Source organism: Bos taurus, chromosome 9 (genome assembly GCF_002263795.3).
Source record: "Bos taurus isolate L1 Dominette 01449 registration number 42190680 breed Hereford chromosome 9, ARS-UCD2.0, whole genome shotgun sequence".
NCBI classification, from domain to species: domain Eukaryota; kingdom Metazoa; phylum Chordata; class Mammalia; order Artiodactyla; family Bovidae; genus Bos; species Bos taurus.
In genome coordinates, this window is record NC_037336.1 from 7716569 (window position 1) to 7743775 (window position 27207).

A 27207-nucleotide genomic window follows, 5' to 3' on the forward strand; every position below is an offset into this window, starting at 1 on the left:
ACTTGGGAGTATACATGTAAATATGTAGCAGTTATACTGAGTAATATACTTTTTACTTTTAGAATTTTATGAATCCTATGAATTGCGAATATAACTGTATGATTCAGTATTCAGGTATTATGAATACTAAGGTGTCAAAATCATGATTCCTTATTTTCAAATCATTCCCAGAAAATCTATTTAAGTTCTTTTGTCTATCTCTATGTAAATATACAGATAGGCACACCAGACATATGCATGTATATTTATGCTCTGACTTTTCCCCAAAGATTTAACTTATGCACATTTTAGAATTTTTTTCTAACAACTAAGCTGTGATATTTACAGGTAGTCAGAGTTCACTCATTTTTCTATGGAATGTGAAAAAAATAGACAACACTTGGAAGTAAAGAATAATAGCTAACTATGGAATATCTTTGGATATATTTGTTTTTAATTAATTCTTTACCTCAGTTGATCCCCATAAGTACAAAGATAAAATGGCACCGATCAATAAAAGGTTGTCAGCCGGGTTTTTCATAGTCCATTTTCCATTAATTTATCTAGACATGAAAAGCTTAGATATGAGTACACAGAGCTGCTAAGTTGTTAGAATTCAGATAAGAAAATGCATTTTTCTAAGCTGATCCAGTTATGACTTAGAGGTGTTCAGTCATAATTCCACAGATGGTAGCTTTGCCCCACTGGCTCCTCTGCAGGAACATACACCATGTATCACTCACGTAGTAACCATGTGTGTTTTCAAGCTACTAGTGTTTTACCTGTATTATACTATCACTGAAATCACTCTAAGATCATTACAGTTGGATATCCAGACATATAAGAAGAAGTAGAACTAATTATGACTAATTTCAGGGATCTTCACTGAATATAAAGCATTATTAACTATCAACTAGATGTAAAACACTGCTGAGAATAATGTAGAATCCCTGATCTCTAGAAATTTGCAGTCTCTTCTGAGAATTTAGAAACACGCATGTGAAAAATGAAAGTGAAAGTCACGCAGTCATGTCTGACTCTTTGCCACCCCACTATACAGTCCATGAAATTCTCCAGGCCAGAATACTGGAGAGCCCCTTCTCCAGGGGATCTTCCCAACCCAGGGATTGAACCAAGGTCTCCTGCATTACAGGTGGATTCTTTATCAACTGAGCCACAAGGGAAACCCAGGCATGTGAAAAATAGAATGCAATTCTGAAAAACACAAATAAATGCTCTAGTCTTAATAAAAGATAGCAATTTGAATATTAAGTGATTTCAACCTACATTTCTTATAGCCATCCTACCTGAGATTCCTAAGATATCCTCTTAAAGAAAAAAACCATTATAAGAAATGTGACCGTGATGAAGAGTGTGGGTAAGACCCACACTTGGTTCTCCTTGGTTAGGCTGACATGGGCCACAGAGCAGAAGAAAGCAGGGGAAACATTCACAACAAAAAATTGCGTCTCTGGTCACCACTTCTGCAAGATTTGATCGTGCAAGTTCTGATCATGGGCAGTGATGTTTTAGTGTAGGGTCATGTGAGAACAGCCTCCCAGCTTTTAAGAAACACATTTTGCTCTGTATATTTCTGGCCGACTGCCCCCAGCCAACACCAGTCACTGTTTAGATATAGTACACAAATCAGTTACTAATGACTCAAACTAGGAAATACCAGATCTAACTTTTCCTTCCTTCCTTCTCTCCTCGTATGGCAAGGAGGCAAGTGATTTACCTTTGCTCAAAAGGAATGGGAGAAAGTTGGACATTGACTAAGGAAAGTATCAGATAAGAATAGGATGTCATGTATTATCAGTAGGAAATCAAGATTGCTGGGAGAAATATCAATAACCTCAGATATGCAGATGACACCACCCTATGACAGAAAGCAAAGAACTAAAGAGCCTCTTGATGAAGCTGAAAGAGGAGAGTGAAAAGTTGGCTTACAACTCAACATTCAGAAAACTAACATCATGGTACCCAGTCCCATCACTTTATGGCAAATAGATGGGGAAACAATGGAAACAGTGGCTGACTTTATTTTTGGGGCTCCAAAATCACTGTAGATGGTGACTGCAGCCATGAAATTGAAAGATGCTTGCTCTTTGGAAGAAAAATTATGACCAACCTAGACAGCATATTAAAAAGCTGAGACATTACTTTGCCAACAAAGGTCCATCTAGTCAAAGCTATGGTTTTTCTAGTAGTCATGTATGGATGTGAGAGGTGAACTATAAAGAAAGCTGAGCGCTGAAGAACTGATGCTTTTGAACTGTGGTGTTGGAGAAGACTCTTCAGAGTCCCTTGGACTGCAAGGAGACCCAACCAGTCCATCATAAAGGAAATCAATCTTGAATATTCATTGGAAAGACTGATGCTGAAGCTGAAACTCCTATACTTTGGCCACCTAATTTTGAAGAACTAACTCATTGGAAAAGACTCTGATGCTGTGAAAGACTGAAGGCAGGAGGAGAAGGGGATGACAGAGGATGAGATGATTGGATGGCATCACCGACCCTATGGACATGAGTTTGAGTAAGCTCCAGGAATTGCTGATGGCCAAGGAAGCCTGGCATACTGCAGTCCATGGGGTCACAAAGAATCAGACACGACTGAGTGACTGAACTGAACTGATCAGAATTTGCATAGATCAAACACATTTCATCATTTAGTGTGAACAACACTCTTCATTCCTACATAGCATCCACTTCATTATGGGGATGATATGTGTTTCTTCCTGGTGGAGGACACAGTAACCCACTCCAGTATTCTTGCCTGGAGAACATGGACAGAGGAGCCTGGTGGGCTACAATCCATAGGGTCGCAGAGTCAGACACAACTGAAGTGACTTAGCACAGCAAATGTGTTTCTTCGGGGCTTCCCAGGCGGTGCAAGTGGTAAAGAACCCACCTGCTAGTGCAGGAGACATAAGAAACATAGGTTTGATCCCTGGCTTGGGAAGATATCCTGGATGAGGGCATGGCAACCCACTCCAGTTTCTGGCGTGGAGAATCCCCATAGATAGAGGAGCCTCTTTTCTCATCTACAGTACCAATCACGTGTCATACTATGGAAGGATGTATGTATGTATCTGTGTGTCCAGTGGTCTTTGTGATCTGTTTCTATTACCTCACCATACCCAGAATTTCTGGAAGTCCAACCTGTGCTTTCTGTTTTCTCTGAATTTTCATTGCAGTCACTAATTGAGCATCAAGTTCACAATGATATTAGTTGATACATTTGACAACAAAGAAGTGCTCTTGTATTTCCTGTTTATCTCTCTGTGCAACTTTATTCCTGGTTGTATCCAATTATTAAGTGGATTCTTTCCACCTATACATATCCAAATTTCTAATGCTCATCCAGATGTTTTGTAGGGCATTTCTGTTCTTACTTAAAAATACATTAATGTGTTGTAGTGGAAAGATCTTTGGTTTTTGCAAGCGAAAACATATTTGAATTTAGATATCACATTTCACATCTGTGTTGCTCCTCTGGTCTTAGTTTCTTCAGCTGCACATTGAGGACAGAATAGTAACACCCTCTTCATGAGAAGGCCACATGAGATGCTTTAAAGGAGAGAACTTGGTAGTTAACAAACTAGCAAATGCTGTTAATAAATATTAGTAGTATTATCATGTCAGTGCGCTCCAGTGAGAGTCCATCAGGATGACACTTGTCGTTGAACAAGTTGGGTTTGTCACTCTCCACAGTGAGGGGGAATTAACATAGGGAACTGCAGGGCATCTTAGTAAGAGGGTGTTGTTGTTGCAGTTTAGTCACCAAGTCCTGTCCAACTCTTTTGCGATCCCATAGACTGTAGCCCACCAGGCTCCTCTGTCCATGGGATTTCCCAGGCAAGAGTACTGGAGTGGGTTACCATTTCCTTCTCCAGGGGATCTTCCTGACCCAGGGATCAAACCCAAGTCTCCTGCATTGGCTGAGAGATTCTTTACCTCTGAGGTACCAGGGAAGCCCAAGAGGGTATTAGGAAAGACTTAACCAATGGTTTGGGCTTGTGGTGGGTGATTTCACAGAAAGTTTATTAAAGTAGGACTTTGCTTCACACTTGATGGTGTCAGGGTGAGAGGGGCAACTCTAGGATTTAGTATCTTAGTAAATATCTAGGACAAGTGAAGACCAGCTGAGTTGGTGTGTCACTCAGCTGAGAGAGGAGAACGCACCTCCTCTCTCAGAATGTGTGTTCTGAGAATTGTGTGTTCCACTGGGACCTGTCTTTGTCCCTGAAGTGGTTTTGGTTTACTTCATTTTGATCACAGTCTCCAAGTGACCTTGTCTGGTATTCATGTGCTGCGATGGTTTTAGGTCCAACAAGAGATAACACATCATTATGACACCAGGGAGGCTGCCAATAGCACTGAAGTTTGGCTAAGTTCGTCAGGCCCCTGCCTGGGTGTCCCCTAGATGGTGACCCCTCCTCCATGGTGACTTCAGAGGTTTCTGTTGTTAGTGATTTTGATTAATATTCATCTGGAGAAAATTAACAGACATTATGAAATGTTTGCATTTCCCAGGTAGGCCCTCCCTTAACATTATATAGATGTGTATCTGCAAAATAAAATCTACCTTATCTTTTCCAAAATTAAATTATTTGGGGAAAATAAATGTTTAAGTGTTTACTTCAAAGTCTCAAGGTTCATTATAATTTCTTTCATAGTATTTGGCTTTATATTAATAGTAATAATTATTTCCCTTTGTCCAAAGTTGAAGACTGGAGGAACAAGTGATTCAAGTTTGGCCCTACTTGTTTCTGTCTTAACAATTCTCCTTCTGATATATATTTATGAAGTAGAGGACAAATAATATCGAAGATAGGCAGGGGTAAATAATATGTAAGTGACAGATGGGAGACTGAAATAAGGAATTATTGACAAGTTTTCATTTATCTATAAGAACTATGTCTGAATGAATGAATATGGTTCAGTAGTCTGGAATCCACAAGACATGGATGAAGGTTTCATCCCAGTCCTTAATTGTAAATATTTACTTTGGCAACTTCTTCCTCTTTTCTGTTCCCCACTTTCATTTGTAAAGTAGAGCCAGTATTCATTACCCTTCATATTTTAGGAATGTTCTATGAGTATAAAATAACAAAGTTGAGGGTATTTATCATGATTTAGAAAGGACTGTCCATGGTGTCGCTAAGAGTCGGGAACGACTGAGCGACTTGACTTTCACTTTTCACTTTCACGCATTGGAGAAGGAAATGGCAACCCACTCCAGTGTTCTTGTCTGGAGAATCCCACAGGTGGGGAAGCCTGGTGGGCTGCCGTCTCTGGGGTTGCACAGAGTCGGACACGACTGAAGCGACTTAGCAGTAGCAGCAGCATTACTTGAAAAGTGAGGGATTTGGTGAAATAAACTCAGGATATTATGATAGTTTTTGAGCTTTGCTTCTTATGGACAGTCTTAACCAGATACTCAAAAGAGATTCTTTGGGCAGGATTTTTCTAAGAAGTAGGTACGTAAGTGTCAGTCTATGGGACTGAGCAGTCCTGCATTTGAGAAATCCATTCCTTAGGATCCAGAACCTTTCTAGAGAGATCTGATTTGGTTGTACTTTCCAGATACATTTGCAGACTCTTATAAACTCCAAGAAGAAAGAAAGAACCACCCGATGGTAGGTCCTGAGGAATGGAGCTGGACCCAAATGTCTGTTACCATGAGCACGAGGCTTCAGTCTCCTGCGGTGCTAGTATTTTCATTCTTCAGCATCTGTGAGAGGGTGACCTCCCACTGTCCCTCTGCAGGGAGCTCCTGGGGAGACAGTGAGTGGAAAGGTGCGGAGACTTGGCCCTATCTGACTCAGGACCTGAGAGGTCCCTGATCTCTCAGCATGAGGATGTTATAATTTACAACACAAATGATACCTCATTAACCTGGTCTTTAATTAATTTGTAGTTTATAATCTTAACCTTCTGGTCTATTATGTGGTGATTGTATTCATTTTGTGTCATTTCAGATGTTTAAGCACTATTCTGGTGATGTTTCGGTGCTTAGCTTATGAAATTTTTTAAAAAAATCATTATGTCTGTGTTAATTCTGGATTGTTTTCATTTACTATTTAATATTTTTCTCATTTAAACTTTATCTTAACTTAATCTTACTTTTTTAAATCCTTACTCTTACCATGATAATTTGGTAAGACTATCCTTAATTCTATTTTTTTAAAGCATATTTCATTTTGATGTCTCCTCTCTTGTCATTTATATAAAAATGGCAGATAGGAAACATAAGTTTAAGCTCTTCAACATATGGTTCTTCCATATTTCAGTCTTGTATTCCAAAGGAGTCTTTCCCATTTTCTGGGTAACTTTCAATTCAATAAAAATCAAGGCTCTCCAACTTTGCCATTCCTAAGTCAGATAGCCTAAAAGGCAGCTTTTGTCCCCCAACTCTTCCCTATCAGTAACTTAATCAGCCAGCAATAATCAACCCAGAACAGTTGTTGAAATGATGGTTTTCGTGTCCAAAATACTCATGACTTTAACTTGTGTTTATTGTTATCCAACCAGTTCTAGAATGTCACTAGTTATTCTCAAGATGAGAAAATAGACTGAAGCATAGTATTTTCATTAACATGTATCATAGTCACTGGGAACTATATTCAATATCCTTGAATAAACCATAATGGAAAAGAATATAATAAAGTATGTATATCTGTGTATAACTGAATCACTTTGGTGTAAGAAGAAAGCACAACAGTTAAATCAATTGTGCTTCAATAAAAATTTTAAAGTTATAAAGTAAAATAAAATATATCATAGGAACTAACTCCCTGCATATGGGAGACAGATTTTTCTTCCAAGTGAACACAACTGCAGAAGGAAGCTTATATAACAAAGTAAAACCCAGGAATCTAACAATTTAAACATGGTAATTTTAATTTTTCTGTGTCCAGAAAATGTCTCATGTGTCACATTACTGAAAAAAAAAACTTTGTGTCTGCAGAGTGGCTCTGTTTTATAAGGAAGTACTGCTGTGAAGGTAGGACTGGCTGATCTTAGCATCTTCCCAGATTTAAAATATGGCCTCCCATTCTCCATCCTTAGATGCCTCTGTGCAATGGTTCACAGGTGATAGGCATTTGGAGTTTTTAAATTGAAAAATGACAATGAAAAAGCCCAACTGCAAATGCTGATGATAGAAATGAAGAGAAAATGAAAAGCCCAAGAAAATGTTGGCTCTTCACAGAAGAAATTATGCCTTATAATGTGATGTCAAATGGTGTTCCATGAAAGAAAAAATAAGAAGAAAAGAGGGAGGGAGGAAATTTGGGAGAGACAACTTTAAACAAAGTTTATTCAATGCAGGATTCCCTGGGTTATGTCTATAATGGCACTGCAGGTTCAACATGTTCCAGATAAACATTTTTATTTCAGGGCTATATGCCTGCTGACCTGTTTGAAAGTTCCTCTAACCCAGTTCAGTAACAGGTCCTACCATTTACCCCTGTCTGGGCTGTAGTCTAGTCCACTAACATCTGCCACACCAATTCCTGCCCCTGTGCAACCCAGTCTGCACAAATCCACAAAATAGAAGGGCTCAAATATGAATGACGCCACGTCTCTTCACAACTATCAAGTCCTCTCGTGGCGTTTCAGCTTTTTGGTCCTGTACCTGCTGGACCCCCCAAGATCTGTCTTCTGTTGCCCTCAGGACCCACCTCCTGCTGTGTCGCCCTCTTCATGAGCCCCAGACTCATCTCTTTCCTGAAATGCACAAAGCCTTCCTGCCCCCAACCCCACCTTGGGTGGAGCCCTCCATGGAGCTCAGGTCTCTGGCTCCTCCTAGTGATGGGAACTCAGCTCTTCTGTGGTCATTCTGCCTTCAGAACTCTTCCGGATGAGACTGTTGTTTCTCCTTTGTTTCCTTGTTTACCGTCATCTGTCTCCACCACAGCCGCTCAGACTGTGGGTTACAGGAGGGCAGAGCGTAGTGCGTCTTCATCAGCACAGTTGTCCATGAGTCTAGGAGAAGGAGGCCAGTCACAGTGTGGATTCTTTTTTTTTTTTTTTTTGGTCCAACTTTTTTTTTTTTTTTTTAAACTTTACATAATTGTATTAGTTTTGCCAAATATCGAAATGAATCCGCCACAGGTATACATGTGTTCCCCATCCTGAACCCTCCTCCCTCCTCCCTCCCCACACCATCCCTCTGGGTCGTCCCAGTGCACTAGCCCCAAGCATCCAGTATTGTGCACAGTGTGGATTCTAAGGAGGGCATCCACAGCCTGCAAGATCAGTTTTGGAATGTCTGCATGCATGCCTGCGTGCTAAGTCGCTTCAGGCATGTCTGACTCTATGCGACCCCGTGGACTGCAGTCCACCAGGCTCCTCTGTCCATAGGATTCTGCAGGCAAGAATACTAGAGTAGGTTCCCATTTCCTTCTCCAGGGGATCCGCCCCATCCAGGGATTGAACCCAGGCCACTGTGTCTCCTGCATTGGCAGGTGGATTTTGGACCATGAGTGCCAGCTTGGAAGCCTGTTTTGGATTGTTTCAGTTCAGTTCAGTTGCTCAGTCGTGTCTGACTCTTTGCAACCCAATGAATCTCAGCACGCCAGGCCTTCCTGTCCATCACCAACCCCGGAGTTCACCCAGACTCATGTGCATCGAGTTGGTGATACCATCCAGCCATCTCATCCTCTATTGTCCCCTTCTCCTCCTGCCCCCAATCCCTCCCAGCATCAGAGTCTTTTCCAATGAGTCAACTCTTCGCATGAGGTGGCCAAAGTATTGGAGTTTCAGCCTCAGCATCAGCCCTTCCAATGAACACCCAGGACTGGTCTCCTTTAGGGTGGACTGGGTGGATCTCCTTGCAGTCCAAGGGACTCGCAAGAATCTTCTCCAGCACCGCAGTTCAAAAGCATAAATTCTTTGGTGCTCAGCTTTCTCCACAGTCCAACTCTCACATCCATACATGACCACTGGAAAAACCATAGCCTTGACTAGACAGACCTTAGCGGGCAAAGTAATGTCTCTGCTTTTGAATATGCTATCTAGGTTGGTCATAACTTTCCTTCCAAGGAGTAAGTGTCTTTTAATTTCTTTGCTGCAATCACCATCTGCAGTGATTTTGGAGCCCCAAAAAATAAAGTCTGACTCTGTTTCCACTGTTTCCCCATCCATTTCCCATGAAGTGATGCGACCGGATGCCATGATCTTCGTTTTCTGAATGTTGAGCTTTAAGCCAACTTTTTCACTCTCCACTTTCACTTTCATCAAGAGGCTTTTTAGTTCCTCTTCACTTTCTGCCATAAGGGTGGTGTCATCTGCATATCTGAGGTTATTGATATTTCTCCCAGCAATCTTGATTCCAGCTTGTGTTTCTTCCAGCCCAGCGTTTCTCATGATGTACTCTGCATATAAATTAAATAAGCAGGATGACAATATGCAGCCTTGACGTACTCCTTTTCCTGTTCGGAACCAGTCTGTTGGATTATTTACATTTCCCCAAATCATCAGGAAGACTTTTCTGACAGAACGACAAGATCCTAATTAGGTTGCAATAGGCACAGATTTTTGAGAAGGAAATGGCAACCCACTCCAGTGTTCTTGCCTGGAGAATCCTGTGGGCAGGGGAAAATGATGGGCTGCTGTCCATGGGGTCACACAGAGTTGGACATGACTGAAGCGACTTGCAGCAGCAGCAGCAAGCACAGATTTCTAGAAAGAAAGCTTTGAGGTGTTTTCACACTCATGGGTTTGCAGAGTCTGGGGTTGTCCCTGTAAGTGTGTAGGACAGTCCCACCTGAGTAGGTGGAGATGGGGTGGGGAGTGCTTTGATGGTCTCTGGTCTGAGCTCGCCCGGGTGAAGAGCAAACCTAAATGCAGCTGGGAGAGGCAGCATCAGCCCTGCTTCGGATTCTCCAGCAAGCATCAGATAAGAAGAAAAAAGTCTCTTCGTGGCTTGTGTGGTACTTAGCTAAGTGGTTATGAAACAAAAACCTAAGGTGTATCATATGATAATTGGTTTTCAAGTATCTCACCATTTATCCCTGAAGTGTAATGTACAGGTCGGATTGGGAAATGCTTAAATGTCCAAAACAGAGCTCTTAATTTCCACCTCTCAGAAACCAACTTTTTTTTTTCATTTAGTGAAATAACACTACCATTTCAGAAAGACGTTTCTTTTTTTCTTCTTGGTTCAGATATTTTCATGATATTGTGATACTCTTTTCTTAAAAAAAGTTTTATTGGAGTATAGTTGATTTAGTTTACTTCAGGAGTACAGCAAGTAGTTCAGTTATATGTACATATGTACCAGTGTTTTTTCAGATTCTTCCGTCTTGTCCGTTATTATTGTGGTTGTTGTTTCCTCACTAAGTCATGCCCAACTCTTTTGTGACCCTGTGAACTGTAGCCTGCCAGGCTCCTCTGACCATGGGATTTCCCAGGCAAGAAAACTGAAGCAGGTTGCCATTTCCTACTCCAGGACATCTTCCTGACTCAGAGAACTAACCCACATTGTGTCTCATGTCTCCTGCATTGGCAGACAGATTCATACCACTGTGCCACCAGGAGAGTATAGTTTCCTTTGCTATACAGTAGGTACTTCTTGCTTATCTGTTTTATATATAATAGTTCAGTTCAGTCGCTCAGTCGTGTCTGACTCTTTGCGACCCCATGAATCCCAGCACGCCAGGCCTCCCTGTCCATCACCAACTCCCGGAGTTCACTCAGACTCACGTCCATCGAGTCAGTGATGCCATCCAGCCATCTCATCCTCTGTCGTCCCCTTCTCCTCCTGCCCCCAATCCCTCCCAGCATCAGAGTCTTTTCCAAGGAGTCAACTCTTCCCATGAGGTGGCCAAAGTAGTGGAGTTTCAGCTTTAGCATCATTCCTTCCAAAGATATCTCAGGGCTAATCTCCTTCAGAATGGACTGGTTGGATCTCCTTGCAGTCCAAGGGACTCTCAAGAGTCTTCTCCAACACCACAGTTCAAAAGCATCAATTCTTCGGCGCTCAGCTTTCTTTATAGTCCAACTCTCACATCCATACATGACCACTGGAAAACCATAGCTTTGCCTATATGGACCTTTATCAGCAAAGTCATGTCTCTGCTTTTTAACACACTGACTAGGTTTGTCATTGCTTTTCTTCCAAGGAGTTTGTGTCTTTAATGGCTGCAATCACCATCTGCAGTGATTTTGGAGGACAAGAAAATAAATAAAGTCTGTCACTGTTTGCATTGTTTCCCCATCTATTTGCCGTGAAGTGATAGGACTGGATTCCAGATTCCATGATCTTCATTTTTTGAATGCTGAGTTTTAAGCCAGCTTTTTCACTCTCTTCTTTTACCTTCATCAAGGGGTTCTTTAGTTCCTCTTCACTTTCTGCCATAAGGGTGGTGTCATCTGCATATGTGAGGTTATTGATATTTCTCCCGCCAATCTTGATTCCAACTTGTGCTTCATCCATCCTGGCATTTTGCATGATGTACTCTACATATAAGGTAAATGAGCAGGGTGACAATATAAGCCTTGACATACTTCTTTCCCAATTTTGAACCAGTCCATTTTTCCATGTACAGTTGTAATTGTTGCTTCTTGACCTGCACACAGGAGACAGGTAAGGTGGTCTGGTATTCCTATCTCTAAGAAATTCCTCAGTTTGTTGTGATCTACACAGTCAAAGATTTTAGCATTGTGAATGAAGCAGATTTTTTTTTTTTAATTCTCTAGCTTTTTTGGTGATCCAACAGATATTTGCAATTTGATCTCTGGTTCCTCTTCCTTTTCTAAATCTAGCTTGTACATCTAGAAGTTCTCAATTCAAATACTGTTTAAGCCTAACTTGAAGGATTTTGAGCATTCCTTTGCTAGCCAGTGAAATGGGTGCAATTGTGCAGTAGTTTAAACATTCTTTGGCATTGCCCTTCTTTGGAATTGGAATGAAAAGTGACCTTTTCCGCCACCTTAGAACATAATCAATGATTTTTTTTTTTAATTCCAAGATGACAAAATAAATGTTCCACACTTGACACTAAAAGAAATTCTTTTGTATACAATTGGTCAATTATCTAATTCTTTAAATTAAATTCACATACCCCTCTCTTTCTAACTTCTTAATTGTCCATTTTCCCACTGGAAATGGGAATTTGACTTAACACACTATATAACACATTAAGGGAATATTGGTCTTTTCTTCTTTTTAAGAAAGTATATAATCAGTTACTTTGTCACAGCCATTCTGTCATAATGGACAGGGAATATTCACAAAAAGAGACTTCTAGTTCTCAGTGTAAAATAAAACATCGAAAACTTACACTTGATACATTTTCATTATTATTTGTTTTCTGTAACTGACTTATAAACAAAACTTCCTGTAAAGTGTATGTTTTGCTGATGTTTATAGTGGTGTCAAAGTTCAAAATTCCCTCAAATATCTAATTTAACTCGTTCTTGAACTCCAGCCACAACATAAAATGTGTACTTTTACAGAAAGACTGAGATAATATTACAAATGTATGGATTAAAAATGTTTAAAAAAAATTTTACAATGATTATGCAGTCTTTCAGAAAAACTTCTCATGAGCAAAACACTTCACAAATAATCTGTTTTTCTAATACGTCTAATATGTCTTCAGCAAGATACTTTCTCTCCTCACCCATAATATAGCCCCCTGCTGAATTATCTACTCTTTGTCTATCTCACTCATTCCTAAATGTACATCTTCTTAGCTGTAGACACTTACCCTCTCTTCTTTGTAGTGAGTGTACAACTGTTACATTCCTAAAAACTACTAAATTTTTTACTTTAAAGCAGAATTCTTAAGGATAGCAGATATTCCTTTATTCTAGTCACTTAGCACTAAACTGATTGGTATCACTTAATTCATCTTTGTTTCTGTGTTGCTTTCTGAATGTTCTCAGTAAGTTGAATACCTGTACATTTTTTGGCCAAATAGGTGGTATCTACAGTGCAGGTATGAATCTTATTTTTTAAAAACCTCTCTCCTCTGAATGCAGACTTAATAAGTGTTATCTTAGAAAAGCAAACTTCTGAAATGGAAAACACACTCATCTTCAAAGCCAGCATCTAGAGGAAATGGATTCACTAGACTTCTTTTTTGTCTGGCAAATGGATTATATAGTCAATAAGACTGTGTCAGGTGCTAAAAGTGAGATGCTTAATGACATGAATGGGATGATTAAATTGGCCTTTTATGATTTTTTAAATCACACAGTACCACTAGATACATATTAAATAACTTTCTTTTTAATAGCTCCCTGCACAATCTGAAATTAGGTTGAAAGTACTCATTCCTATTCTGCCAGGGTGGGTCTTCACAGAAGCATTAGTTTATAACTTCGGATTTATGAAATAGATGAAAAGCAATGGAATGACATTGGAAAAAAGTGGACAGTAATATCCTGGTGCATTTTTAACACTTATATGCTAGTTATTGCCTTCAGGTAAATATTTTGCCTGGTTCCTTTGCTCACTTTTCATTTGTGGCCTATGGGATTATACCTTTATGAACGCTTCTCCTTTGTCTAAACCATCCAAATCTTACCATAGTAGTCTAACACAGTTACCCCCTAGTAGATGTGATGAGTTTTCTGAGTGTTTTTATTGTTGTGTTAAATTGGTATTGCTTTTCATTATTTATTTACTTATTTGTGTGCATAGAGTAATTCCTTTGGTGAGTTCTAAAAGATTTTTGAGGGGTTGGAATTCAAATTCTAGTATTTCTTGTAACACCTATCAGTGTCTGGTGACTGAAAGATTCTCAGTAGTCATTTGAATTAGTGAATAAATAAATGCATCTCAATTTGAACTTCCAAAGAAAGGCTCAGCCATCTGTATTCTATCCCAGCCTGGACACCTGGGTAGTCCCCTTGGCCCTCTCTCTGCTCAGGGCCCTTCCCTCGCGTCCCTGATCTCCCCAGGATGCCACCCTGGCAGGTTTCCTCCTCCAGCTCAGACCCTCCTCTGCTTTCCTGCACCAGATACGATCCGAGTCCCGTTGAAATTCTCCAATGGCTGCTTAACGATCGGAGCAAAGAGCTAAAATCCTTAACATGGTTACAAAAAGTTTGAAATCTGGCCCCTGTCTCTTCCCTGACCTCCCTGGTAGTTATTCACCTGGCTGTCTGGGTGATGCTCACAATGCCCCTTATTCAGTCCCGCCTAGCACCTCTGTATCTTCATGGAATAAGCGCTTTCTTAGGGACTTCCTATTATCCTTCAAGTGCACTTGAAAACTTGCTTTGTCAGGGAAGACTCCCAAGACCCTGAAAACTCTTGTCTCACTCTGTCTTGAAATCATCCTTTGCAGCAATGCTATAGAATTAACTTATATGGCATGTAACTAACTGTTCAACTTGTTCTGGGGAGTCCTTTTCTAAAATATGAGCTCTGTAATTATCATTATTTATTATATTCATTGCTACCTGTCCCCATCTCCAAAATCAAGGTCTTGTCTTTTTAAGTGGTCAATAAATATATTTGAAGAAATAAATCAATAAATGAAATAATAGACACATAAAAGTAAATAGAAATGAAGAATGAGGTAATAGTTGTTTTGAGGGTAATAGCATCTAATTGGATTCATGTAGAGTGTCTTGGTTGGCCTTCATCTTCAAGGTTGGTTTCACCTTCTATAGGCACACCTCAGAAATATCACAGGTTCAGTTCGAGATCACCTCAATAAAGGGAATATCACAATCAAGTAAGTCATACCAATTTTTTGGTTCCCCAGTGCACCTAAAAATTATGTTTACATTATACTGTATTCTCTTAAGTGTGTCATAATAACATTATGTCTTAAAAACAATGTACGTACCTTAATTTTAAAATACTTTATTGCTAAAAAATGCCAACCACCATCTGAGCCTTCAGGAAATTGTAATCTTTTTGTTGGTAGAGGGTCTTGCCCACATGTTGGTGGCTCCTGACTGGTCAAGGTGGTTGTTGTTGAGGGCTCAGATGGAAGTGGATTTCTTAAAATGAGACAGAAAAGTTCCCACGTTGGCTGATTCTTCATTTCATGAAATATTTTTCTGTAGCATGTAATCCTGTTTGATAGCATTTTGCCTATAATAAAACTACATTCAAGATTGATGTCAGTCCTCTCAAACTTCTATTCTGCTTTATCAACTTCGTTTATGTCATATTCTAAATCCTTTGTTGTCATTCAATAATCTTCACAGCATCTTCACCAGGAGTAGATTCCACTTCAAGAAACTTTCTTTACTTATATATAACAACTAGTTCCTCAACCCTGCAAATTTTATCATGAAATTGCAGTAATTCAGTCACATCTTGGGAGAAGGCAATGGAAACCCACTCCAGTATTCTTGCCTGGAAAATCCCATGGACAGAGGAGCCTGGTAGGCTGCAGTCCATGGGGTCGCTAAGAGTTGGACATGACTGAGCGACTTCCCTTTCACTTTTCACTTTCATGCATTGGAGAAGGAAATGGAAACCCGCTCCAGTGTTCTTGCCTGGAGAATCCCAGGGACAGGGGAGCCTAATGGGCTGCCGTCTATGGGGTCGCACAGAGTCGGACACGGCTGAAGCAACTTAGCAGTAGCAGCAGCAGTCACATCTTAATGCTCCACGTATAATTCCAATTCTCTTGCTGTTTCCACATCTGCAGTTACTTCCTCCACTTAAGTCTCAAACCCCTTCAAGTCAATGAAGATTGCAGTCAGTTTCCTGTAAACTTCTGTTAGTGTTTGGAGCACTTCCTGTGAATCATGAATATTCTTAATGGCATCTAGAATCGTGAATCCTTTCCAGAAGGTTTCTTCTTCACTGCCCAGATCCATCAGAGGAATCACTATATCTGGTGCCTATAGGCTTACAAAATGTGTTTCTTAAATAATAGGACTTAAAGGTCAAAATATCTCCTTGATCTCCATCCATAAGAATGGACATTATGTTAGCGGGCATGAAAAAGCAACATTAGTCTCATTGTCTCCATCAGAGTTCTTGGGTAACCAAGTGCATTGTCAATAAGCAGTAATGTTTTGAAAAAAATTCTTTTTTCTGAGCAGTAGGTCAACAGTGGGCTTAAAATATTCAGTAAACCATGTTGTAAACAGATGTCCTGTCATGCAGGCTTTGTTGTTCCATTAATAGAACACAGAGAGAGAAGATTTAGCATACTTTAAGGGCCCTAGGATTTTCAGAATGGTGAATGAGAACTGGCTTCAAGTTTAAAGCTACATTAGCCCCTAACAAGAGTGTCAGCATGTCCTTTGAAGTATTGAATCTGGGCATTTACTTCTCCTCTCCAAATATGAAAGTCTTAGACAGCATCTTCTTCCAGTCAAAGGCTATTTGTATACAGTGAAAATCTGTTGTTTAGGGTAGCCACCCTCATGAATTATCTGAGCCACATCTTCTGGATAACTAGCTTCAGCTTCTACATCAGCACTTGTTGCTGCACCTTGCACTTTGATGTTAGGGAGACAGCTTCTTTACTTCAACTTCATGAGCCCGTCTCTGCCGGCTTCAGACTTTTCATCTGCAGCTTCCTCACCTCTCTCAGCCCTCATAGAATGGAAGGGAGTTTGGGCTTCCCTGGTGGCTCAGAGGGTAAAGTGTCTGCCTGCAATGTGGGAGACCTGGGTTCAATCCCAGGATCGGGACGATCCCCTGGAGAAGGAAATGGCAACCCACTCCAGTACTCTCGCCTGGAAAATTCCATGGACAAAGGAGCCTGGTAGGCTACAGTCCAAGGGGTCACAGAGAGTCAGACACGACTGGGCAACTTCACTTCAGGGCCCTGTTATGTCTGGATGAGACTTCTGCATATGGGAATGGTATGGTGGTGTGGATCTTCTCTCCAGACCAGTCAAACTTTCTCTGTATAAGCAGGAAGGCTTTGTTCATTCCAGTGTGCACAAGAGTAGCACATTTAATTTCCTTTAAGAGTTTCCTTTACATCCGCAACTTGGCTGACTGTCACGAGGTCTGACTTTTGGCCTGCCTCAGCTTTCAACACACCTTCCTTACTGAGCTTATTAATTTCTGGGATTTGATTTCAAGTGAGAAATGTATGACTCTTCCTTTCACTTGAATGCTTAGAGGCCTTTGAAAGTGAAAGTGAAGTCACTCAGTCGTGTCCAACTCTTTGCGACCCCGTGGACTGTAGCCTACCAGGCTCCTCCGTCCATGGGATCCTCCAGGCAAGAGTACTGGAGTGGGTTGCCATTTCCTTCTGCAAATTGGCCTGATTTCATTACTGTTGGGTCTCAGAGAATAGGGAGACTCAAAGAGAGGGAGAGAGATGAGGGATCAGCTGCCGGGTGGAGCAGTCAGAACACATTCAAAACACTTATCTGTTGAGTTCCCTGTCTTGTATGTGCCTGGTGCCCCAAGGCAGTGACAACATTCACATCAAAGATCACTGATCATAGACCACCATAACAAATATAATAATCATAAAAAGTTTGAATTATTGTCAGAGTTACTAAAAATGTGGCACAGGAAGCAAATGTCGTTGGAAAAAGGGCACTGATACACTTGCTGTACACAAGGTCACTAAAGAATTTAATTTGTCACAAGTGCAGCATCTGAAAAATGCAGTAAAGACCTGTGTCTACTTTGTGTACAGCCTTGTCTCCTGGAAACCTCCTCATACCATCTCTGCTTCTGCCTTGCAGTCGATGGACAGTGGCAGGAGTGGAGCTCCTGGAGCCAGTGCTCGGCGACCTGCTCGAATGGGACCCAGCAGAGGAGCCGGCTGTGCACTGCAGCTGCACACGGGGGCTCGGAGTGCAGGGGGCCTTGGGCAGAGAGCAGAGAGTGTTACAACCCCGAGTGCACAGGTGAGGCCTGAGGATTGCATTTTAAGGATGCCTGCCATTAAGTTCTGTGACAGAGCCATGCAGGACAGTCATGGGATAAACGATCATTATACATTTCTACTCAATGAAGCCAATTGTACCAAAACTCATTCTACTGTATGTTGTATTAAGAAGGCAACAAAATTCAGCAGCTTCTTAAATTAGATGAAATTAATTAGATTATACTAAATATTGATGTAAATCGATGAAGTCTAGAGCTGCACTTGTACTCTTTTAAAACTCAGTGTCCATTTGTCCAGATCCTGACAAACCTATAGAAGCTTCTGTTCATCACAGTGCTCTAAATTTGGCCAGAAAGTCAAATATTTGTGTATACGTTATTTGTGGTGGTAGACTAATGAAAACTGAACAATCGTGGTCCTCAGATTTTTGAATACCTAAAGCGGTTAGCACTGCACTTCTGCTGTTGACCATGGTGGTGTGTTTCTTTCAGCCAATGGGCAGTGGAATCAATGGGGTCATTGGAGTGGCTGCTCCAGGTCCTGTGATGGAGGCTGGGAGAGAAGGATGAGGACCTGCCAGGGCGCGGCCGTGACCGGGCAGCCTTGCGAAGGGACAGGCGAGGAAGTGCGAAGATGCAGTGAGCAGCGCTGTCCTGGTGAGTGCGCTCAGTGTCCCCGGGGACATACACTGGTCCCTCAAAAAAAAAAAAAAAAGATGAAAAATATTGCCGTTGGTTAAAGATAATGTTTCCTCAGTTAAAGTATTGGTGTTGATAAATGGTGATTCCCTTCTTTCCCTAATGTATGAAGTTTCCTCTGTTTCTGTGTCATAGACTGTTTTCTGTATGTTTTTAAATTGTTTGCTGCAAAATGAGTAGGCATATTGAACAATAACATGGGTAGACATGTTTAAAATTACTAATAGTTTGGGGTATCATTTTTGTAACTATCTTTATGAAATATTGTTTACTGAGAGAACAAGTTGCCTTAGATTATTTAGTAGAAAATAGATACGTGAGAAAATACAAATATAAGACTGAAACTCAGAAACTTGTAAATTTCACTGTTAATCCTCCTGATGTGTGACCTTGGACACCTCGGTTTACCTGCCCCATTCTCACTGTGAAAGGAAATCCCTATGAGGAACTCACTTTAAAATGACAGCATCAGGTCTTAATTCATAGAGAAAACCTGGAAGTATTGCTACATTAGAGGATTTTACACATAAGCATAGCATACAGGAAAGGTCAGAAATTGACCATATTATCAATCACATATATCTGAAAGTTCATGTGGAACAGAGACTCTTTCCTATGAGTGTGTATATTTCATAAAACACTGTTAATACTCAAGACTCAATAAATAAGTGAAAATTAGGATTTTAGAATGATATCATTGGCAAAATTTTGTAAACATGACAGAAAAGCTAATAGCATGGAATTTTAAGATTTCATTGCTGTGTATAAAACTCTGAACTTAGAGATTCGAAGACCCAATTAGAGTTGATGTTGCCATTGTTAATTGTGGGCAAGCTCGCCAACTCTGGCTGTCTGGTCCTGCTGAGTGTGATGACTGCACCTGTTTGAGATTTCTTTTCAGACAACTATGGATTTCTGTCTCTTATCTAACATGACTACTTCAATTTAGAAAAAACTCAATGAATTCTAAGAGTTATCTGGGATCAAAACTTTCTTTTTCTCCATATTTAGAATTCTAAAGACTTTTCATGGTTCAGAGATAATAGCAACAGAAACTAGACTCTGAGGGCAACAATAAGTCAGTTGTGTTCTTTGTAGAGCTTTAAAAAATCTAAAATTAGTTTTGTTCATTCTTAAAGCCATATGAATCCTGAATGATAAGAAGTAACCAGCATGGAGGATTCTGTTGAGAAGGATATCTACACAAATTAGCACTGTGAAATTTCTCCTGTGCGTCATAAAAATTAAGAAGCATTAAACAAAGGCATTTATTTTGCCCTGGGAGAAATTTCACTGGAACAGTAAGCATAATTAAATAAGACCCTTTTTAATATTTGAAGTTATCTAAACTAGTCTGAGCATGCCAAGGTTCTTAACCAGTCCTTTAACACTGACTTTCATCTGCAAATACAGATAGAAGATGGTGCTGCTTGTAACCAGATTTATAAAGATTGCCACCTGCTGTTTGGAAAACATTTTACATACCTATTTACAAAAAAAGATATTACACCTTGTTTGCTAGGCTTATTTGCTGGCTTTCATGATTTCGGGGAGATTGAAAAATTATATAAAAATGTAAACACTTTTTAGATTATATAAATATATACTTTTGACATTAACCTTGATACTTTCATTTTTCTCTATTCAAAACTATGATTTAAATCATCTCCAAGTATGTAACTAACATTTTTTAATTAAAATGAATTATTGAGTTAGCTAAACAGTTCACAAATTAATGCTTGTACAGGGGTAAAAAGATAATCATATGGACCAAGCTTTTGAAAATATATCCTTATCTTTCACCTTCATACAAATCACACTGTCCATTAACATGGGACTATAATGTGACTAATTTCAACAATACTTCTGCCTCTGTATAGAAATTTTATCAAAATAAAAGTAGGTTTCTTTTATTATTTATCCTTTAACTTTTCCATGCACATCAATGTCATCTCCAGATTATTTTTTTCAAAAAGGCAGGGATAATAAATAACTTAGTTTTCCACAGTGGACTTTATTTATACGATATACTGGCTTTTCAACTCAGAGCAGTTGTTTCTGTATGGTCAGTATATATTCCTTTTATAATTAGGAGCCTAGGTTTTCTAATTTCTTCCACTAGATTGCTCCTAATTTGCACACTGGCAATATAAATTGAGAAAGCTTTCAAATTATCTTAACAGTTGCTAAGTCATTTTTTCTCGTTTTGTCAAAGCTGAAGGTTTCTCTTGAAATAATTTGATTTTTCTAGTGCTATTTATAGTATTGTTCATTCTTAATTTTATTCATCTTGCTGGAAACAAATTAGTATTTATTTTTATGCTTAACTTAATTTGGATACAAAACAAATTAATCAAGTTTGCCAAGAGACCCTCTGTTGTCAAGAAAGTAAAGTATAATATATGCACATCTCTGGGTAATTAATGAAAATAACGATTAATTATCTGGATTTAATCAAAAGTTCTTATGACATCTACTAAAAATGGAAAATATGAAATATTTTCCTAACAAGATTAGGATATTTCTTTCCTGGTAAATAGATAAACAAAAAGTATTAAAAAGAGCATCATCAATGTCCCTGTCTTCATAAGAAAGAGAACGAGAAAACTATTATTATTTTAAAAACTACTGCTAGTTAAGAAATAAAAGAGCTACAGGGGAGATAATTAAGTTGCCCAAATTTTAAATTGATCAAACTCACCAAATAATGATTTTACTGATCTCAGTCTCGTTATATACCCAAGCTTTTTGGCTTAAACTAGTGGAATAATTTTGTTATATTGCTACAATGTGAAAACGTACTATTTTTAGTCTTTTGTTTGGTTGTTTTTTTCTCCCCCAATTTTCCCCTGGATTCACCTGTGTTAGCCTAGGCTTCACAAGGCCTCTCTGCTCTGTTCCAGGGAAGGGCTTGCTCTACCCAGAGCCCAGTTCTAGGATCCATGAATCTTTAGTCAGTGGTTGCTAAATTGGAACTTGGAACCTGCCATTCACAGGCAGATGTTACACTTAATTTATATACAAAATGTTCTTCTTGGAGTCACCATTGCTTTGTCTACAAATGATGAGCAAAGCTTGCAGGTGGAATGTGCTGAGAAAATCTTTGTAATAGCAACTTAAACAGAGATGGAGCAGTTATTGTGATTCTGAACTCTAGATATTCAGAGCCACTTATTTGGTTTCTGACTAACTTTCTTTTAGTAGGAAGAAAATATCACCATACTTGCATTTTTTGAGTTTTTATTTTCTCTGAGTGCCTCTCTGAATTGTCCAGAGCTGTGCTCCTCAAACTTTAGTTGACAAATCCCTTTTAAAATTGCATCAAGCATGATACAAGATGCTCGGGGCTGATGCACTAGGATGACCCAGAGGGATGGTATGGGGAGGGAGGTGGGAGGGGGTTTCAGGATGGGGAACACGTGTACACCTGTGGTGGATTCATGTCAATATATGGCAAACCAATACAATATTGTAAAGTAATTAGACTCCAATTAAAATAAATAAATTTATATTAAAACAAAAAAAGAAAAACAGAAATTCTTAAAAAAAAATTGCATCAAAAAACACTTAGTAATAAACCTGACCTAGGAGGTGAAAAAATATGCTAAGAACTATAAAATATTAATAAAGGAAATTGCAGATGATTCAAAGAAATGGAAAGATATCCCATGCTCTTAGACTGGAAGAATTAATATTGTTAAATGACCATACTACCCAAAGCGCTCTATAGATTTAATGCATTCCTATCAAATTACCATGGCATTTTTTCACAGGACTAGAACAAATAATCCTAAAATGTATATGGGACTTTAAAAGACCCAGAATTGCCAAAGCAATCCTGAGTAAAAATTTAAAAACAGGTGGCATAACCCTCCTAGAATTCAGATAATACTACAAGTCCACAGTAATCAAAACAACATGATATAGACACAAAAACAGACATATGGATCAATGGAACAGAATAGAGAGCCTGGAAATAAACCCATACACCTATGGACAATTAGTATTCAACAAAGGAGGCAAGGGCTTAATTTCAAAAATGTTCAAACAGCTTATACAACTCAATAACAAAAAAATACAACCCAATCAGAAAATGAGCAGAAGACTTAAATAGATGTTTCTTCAAAGAAGACATACAGATGGCCAGCAGGCATATGACAAGATGCTCAACATCACTAATTATTAAAGAAATGCAAATCAAAGCTACAGTGAGATACCACCTTACACCAAAATGGCCATAGTTAAAAATACTATTACTAAAAATAACAAATGGTGGAGAGGGTGTGAAGAAGGGAGGACCCTTCCACATTGTTGGTGGGAATGTAAATTGGTGCACCCACTGTGGAAAACAGTACAGAGGTTCCTCAAAACAAATAAAAATAGAGCTACCACATGATCCAGCAATCCTACTCCTGTGCATATATCCAAACAAAGCTATAATTCAAAAAGATACATGCACCTCAAACTTTAGTGGACAGAATAATCACCCAGAGAGTTTGTTAAGATGGAGATTCATGGGCCGGTCCTGTCCCAAGGTTCTGATTCAGTAGGTCTGGTCTAGGCCTGGGAATCTGCATTTCTAACAAGCTCCCAGGTGTTGGTGGCAATGCTGCGGATGACCCAGTAGGCTGCACTGGCCTTGAGTATAAGTAAGTAAATACAAGTGACAAAACTAGCAAAGAATGGAAAATGGTTCTCACCCTCAGCCACACTGTTGCAAGTTGCAATATCCCCTTAATAAGATTGCAGGATTTTATTGTATTCACACTTCGTAAGTAAGGAGGGATTATTTCTGAAATCTGCTCATAACAAAAATACAGGTAATGCATTTCACATTCCCTTACCCAACTCTTGTTTCAACCAAAATAAAAGAGAAACATAGGGCAATTAGCCAGCTGTTGTGGACAAGGAAGAATGGTTTATGCAGAGCACATGGTTGTACAGTCCTGGTGCAGGAAGAACTGGGGTGTCACCGGAACCCGTTTGAGGTGAATTGTGTGCCTCAAGGACACATATCCTCTGTAGCAGAGGTGCTTTTTCACTGCCTGTCTCCATGCTCAGAGCTACTCTGTGCACACACATACAGCTGTGTAATATCTGGATCAGGGAAGTATCAGGAAGGAGGATGGAGTCTGGCCTCATATCGACTTACATTCTCCTCCATTCCCAGGGGGAGGACTGGGGATTAATTAATCACTATCAATACAAATATTGTGTCCTTGTTAGAGACAAGTTTAACAAGTTAAAAAGTCAGACTTCTAAGTGGTATAGGCTGAAAGAGCTGTTTGATGGACTGAGGTCTACTACCTCCTCACAGAGCGATTTCTCTCAGCCTTATTTTCCCCATGATCACAGAGACGAAAATAACTGCAGCCACTTTGAAGGTTGTTATGAGAGTTATTTGAATTAAAAATATTTAATGCACTTGGAAGACTGCCTGATTCATAGGGGTGTGTAAATATTGCTGTTGTCACGGTGTATCAGCTTGAGACTGATAATAGTCATTCTCCATATAAGGAAGGCTCTTAAGAAACATATTTGATAAATACCCATCTTCTTCCCTCATACCTTAGCAGCACCATGAAGTCTTCATATGTGTTGGTTCCGCTGCTGAATTAGAGCAGTGTGAGCACAAAGGCAGAATCGATCTCATTTACCTCTGCACCCCCAGGATAGGGGGTTCCTGAAACATTAGAGTTAGAGAGTTGGCAGCAAGTCAGATTTGAAATGTGGGGTCATGCATCATGCATATTTTTTCTTCTGTTTTCTGCATGCAGCTCTGCAGTGTAGAATCAATTTCTCTTTAATGCTGAAATTCTAGCATAAGTGGGGAAAACTAATTTTCCACATCAAATTGATTTAAGTCCTGTATAATTTTTGCTATTTTTAAGAGACAGAAAATCAGTTTGAATAGACAGATTAACAGCTAATCACTAGGTAATTGCTACCTTGTTTTAAGGGAGCATGCTAACTGTGTACTTGTGCCTTCAAGTACAGTTGTATCTTACAGATGGGTTTTTATATCTTTACACTAGTGAGAGTAAACAGTGGGATTTTTCAGCTGATAAAACGGAGTCGTGGTTCCATTTTGCTGAGGCATAAAAAAGCAAATGGTTCACATTGCTACACAATAATATGTTTTTTATTTTGAGCACAGAACCGTGGCCTGAACTAATTATATATCTCATAATTTACAAAATGCACACAGGTAGCATTAAACAGAAAAAAAAAATAACACAAATCTCTATTTCCAGCTTTTCTTTCTCTCCTGCACTTTAGTTTAATGCACCAGCCAGCTTTTTGATGCCAGGATGTGCTTAGGTAACTCCACATCAAAACTATTTTCAGCATCTCTCCTAAGCCGCATCCTCCCTGTGTTCTGTAACTCAGGGCAGAGCACACCAGACATTCTTCCCGGAAACCCGAGTTCCATCTTTGCTCTCTCTCTTGTCCTCACCTCCCACATGAGCTGTGGAGCAGAGCCTGCCATCCTCCTAAGGGGGTTGGAATCCACCCACTTCCCTGGCCACTTCCTGTGATCCCCCAGCCCTACTTCCCTGGTTACCCCATTTCAATTGTCACAGGCGTGCCTGACTTCAGTGTCTCTCTCCCTCGACCCACTCTCCAAACTGCCTGGACGGCTTTCAAAACATGACAATACGTGTCCCTCCCCTTAAATTCAAAGCCCTCTTTTAGCTCTTCATCTCACCCTGTCCCCCTCCTGCAGTAACCCCTCTCTGACCATCCCCAGTTCTCCTTGCCATCCTGAAAGGTTCCCCAAGATTTGGATGGGCCAGGCTCTTCCTTCCCCGCTGATCCTGCTGCACAGGGTTCCCGAGGACTTCCCCATCCTCACTGGCTGGCACTTCCTTGTCCTTCACACTTCCACTTGATCATCCTTCAGGAAGTCCTCCCCTGATGTGCTCCTAGAGCAGCCCAGACTCCCCAAATCATAGTGGGCGCCCAGCTGCATTGCAGTTTCTCGCTCTTCACTATCATGGAGTTGAGAAGCCCTGACTGTTCTTGTTTGGTTTTGTGTGTGTGCAGTATTTATCAAGGAGACTGGGGCATGATAGAGGCTCAAATATTTATAGAATGAATGAGTTCCATACCTGCCACTGAGGCGACCCCAGAAAGATTCTCACTCTTGGGAACTTCATCAACCTAAGATGGAAGAAAAATAAAATGTCATTTTACTGTCTACACTGTTCTGCTTTAGGTATGAGCCGCAATATAACTATTTTCTGAACTAATTTTTTTTAAAGATTTAATCTTCAAAGATGTCAAATAACTTTTGATGAAATATTTAAAACAGCTGAGGGATTCGACATTCCTTCTAAAAAGCTGAGAATCCTGGACCAGTTTGCAACTTTGAATCTCTGATTCCCCTGGCATCTTCCTTTCTTATCACTTGTGTACTGAGTAGAAACTCAGTACAAAAAGCATGATGAATGCTAAGCTTCATGAATTTGCAGGGCAGAGAACAAAGTTTGTTGACTTCTCTGGGTTTATAAAGTTACTGTGATTTTTTTTTTTGTTTTTGAATTGGCTGAAGTACCCCCTTGTGATTGTCATAGGCAAATGGGAATTAGTACTTACTTGAGTGGTGTGGTTGGAAAAATAGCTTTTTAATCAGCTTTTTCTTTAACCAGTTAGACTATATGCAGATCATATCAGAGGATTCTGAATAGGGTCCCCGGGACTCTTACCAAGTCAGGCACAGCCATACAAGATCAATTTTTGTAATTATCCAGTACCATGGAAACCCATTTTGGCTAATTTTTAGGAAAAGTGTAGTAACTAACTGCTCACTCTTATTGGTTCTAAATGAAATTTATTATTTACTACTGACCTATTTCACACACACACATACACAGAGTCCTCAGTACTTTGCAAAATCATCTGTATTCTCTGTCATCTTAGGCACTGGAGTAATGGGAAAATAGACCTTTTGAGCATATTTGGTAGCTTTGGGTTAAAAATACCTGTGTGTGTGTAGTCGTGAAAGTGAAAGTCGATCAGTAGTTTCCGACTCTTTGTGACCCCATGGACTACAGAGTCCATGGAATTCTCCAGGCCAGAATACTGGAGTGGGTAGCCTTTCCCTTCTCCAGGGGATCGTCCCAACCCAGGGATCGAACCCAGATCTCCTGCTTTGCAGGCAGATTGTTTACCAGCTGAGCCACAAGAGAAGCCCAAGAATACTGGAGTGGGTAGCCTATCCCTACTCCAGCGGATCTTCCAGACCCAGGAATCAAACTGGGGTCCCCTGCATTGCAGGCGGATTCTTTACCAACTGAGCTACCAGGGAGTAGTTTTCCACTATCTTTTAGCAGACCTGTAAATGCTATGTGTCCTAAGGATGAAACAAAAATCCTTTTCCTCATGGTGCTCACATTCTACCAGGAGGAGGCAAAAAATAATATATAAAGCAGAAAATCATGCAGATGTATGTGGTTAGGAGTGTCTTGAAGAACACAAGGGCAGAGGAAGGACTGGATATGTAGGGCAGGCAGGCAGGCTGTCTCTGAGAAGACAGGTTACAGAGGAGCTTGAAGGCAGTGGAGAGGAGCCAGGAGGAGGTTTAGGGAAGGAAGCTGGGCGGTGTCCTGGGCAGAAAGAAGAGGTGCACAGGCTCTAGAGTGGGGTCCTCCTGAAGTGGAGAAGTCTCCAGGGGGCAGTGAGAGTGGAAGCGGAGGAGCTGAAGAAGGAGCAAGGCTGTAGAGCCTTGTAACT

At 40.0% G+C, this 27207-nt stretch overlaps 1 protein-coding gene across 2 annotated transcripts in view; it reads left to right on the forward strand.

Annotated features, from left to right (window-relative positions):
• Nucleotides 1–27207, forward strand: part of ADGRB3 (adhesion G protein-coupled receptor B3) — an 886492-nt gene that overhangs the window by 355838 nt on the left and 503447 nt on the right. For both annotated transcript variants that reach the window (XM_024996868.2, XM_024996869.2), the window contains exons 7-8: nt 17628–17792; nt 18265–18429. In XM_024996868.2, the coding sequence (XP_024852636.1) occupies nt 17628–17792; nt 18265–18429 (330 nt within the window). The remainder of the gene's footprint in view (nt 1–17627; nt 17793–18264; nt 18430–27207) is intronic.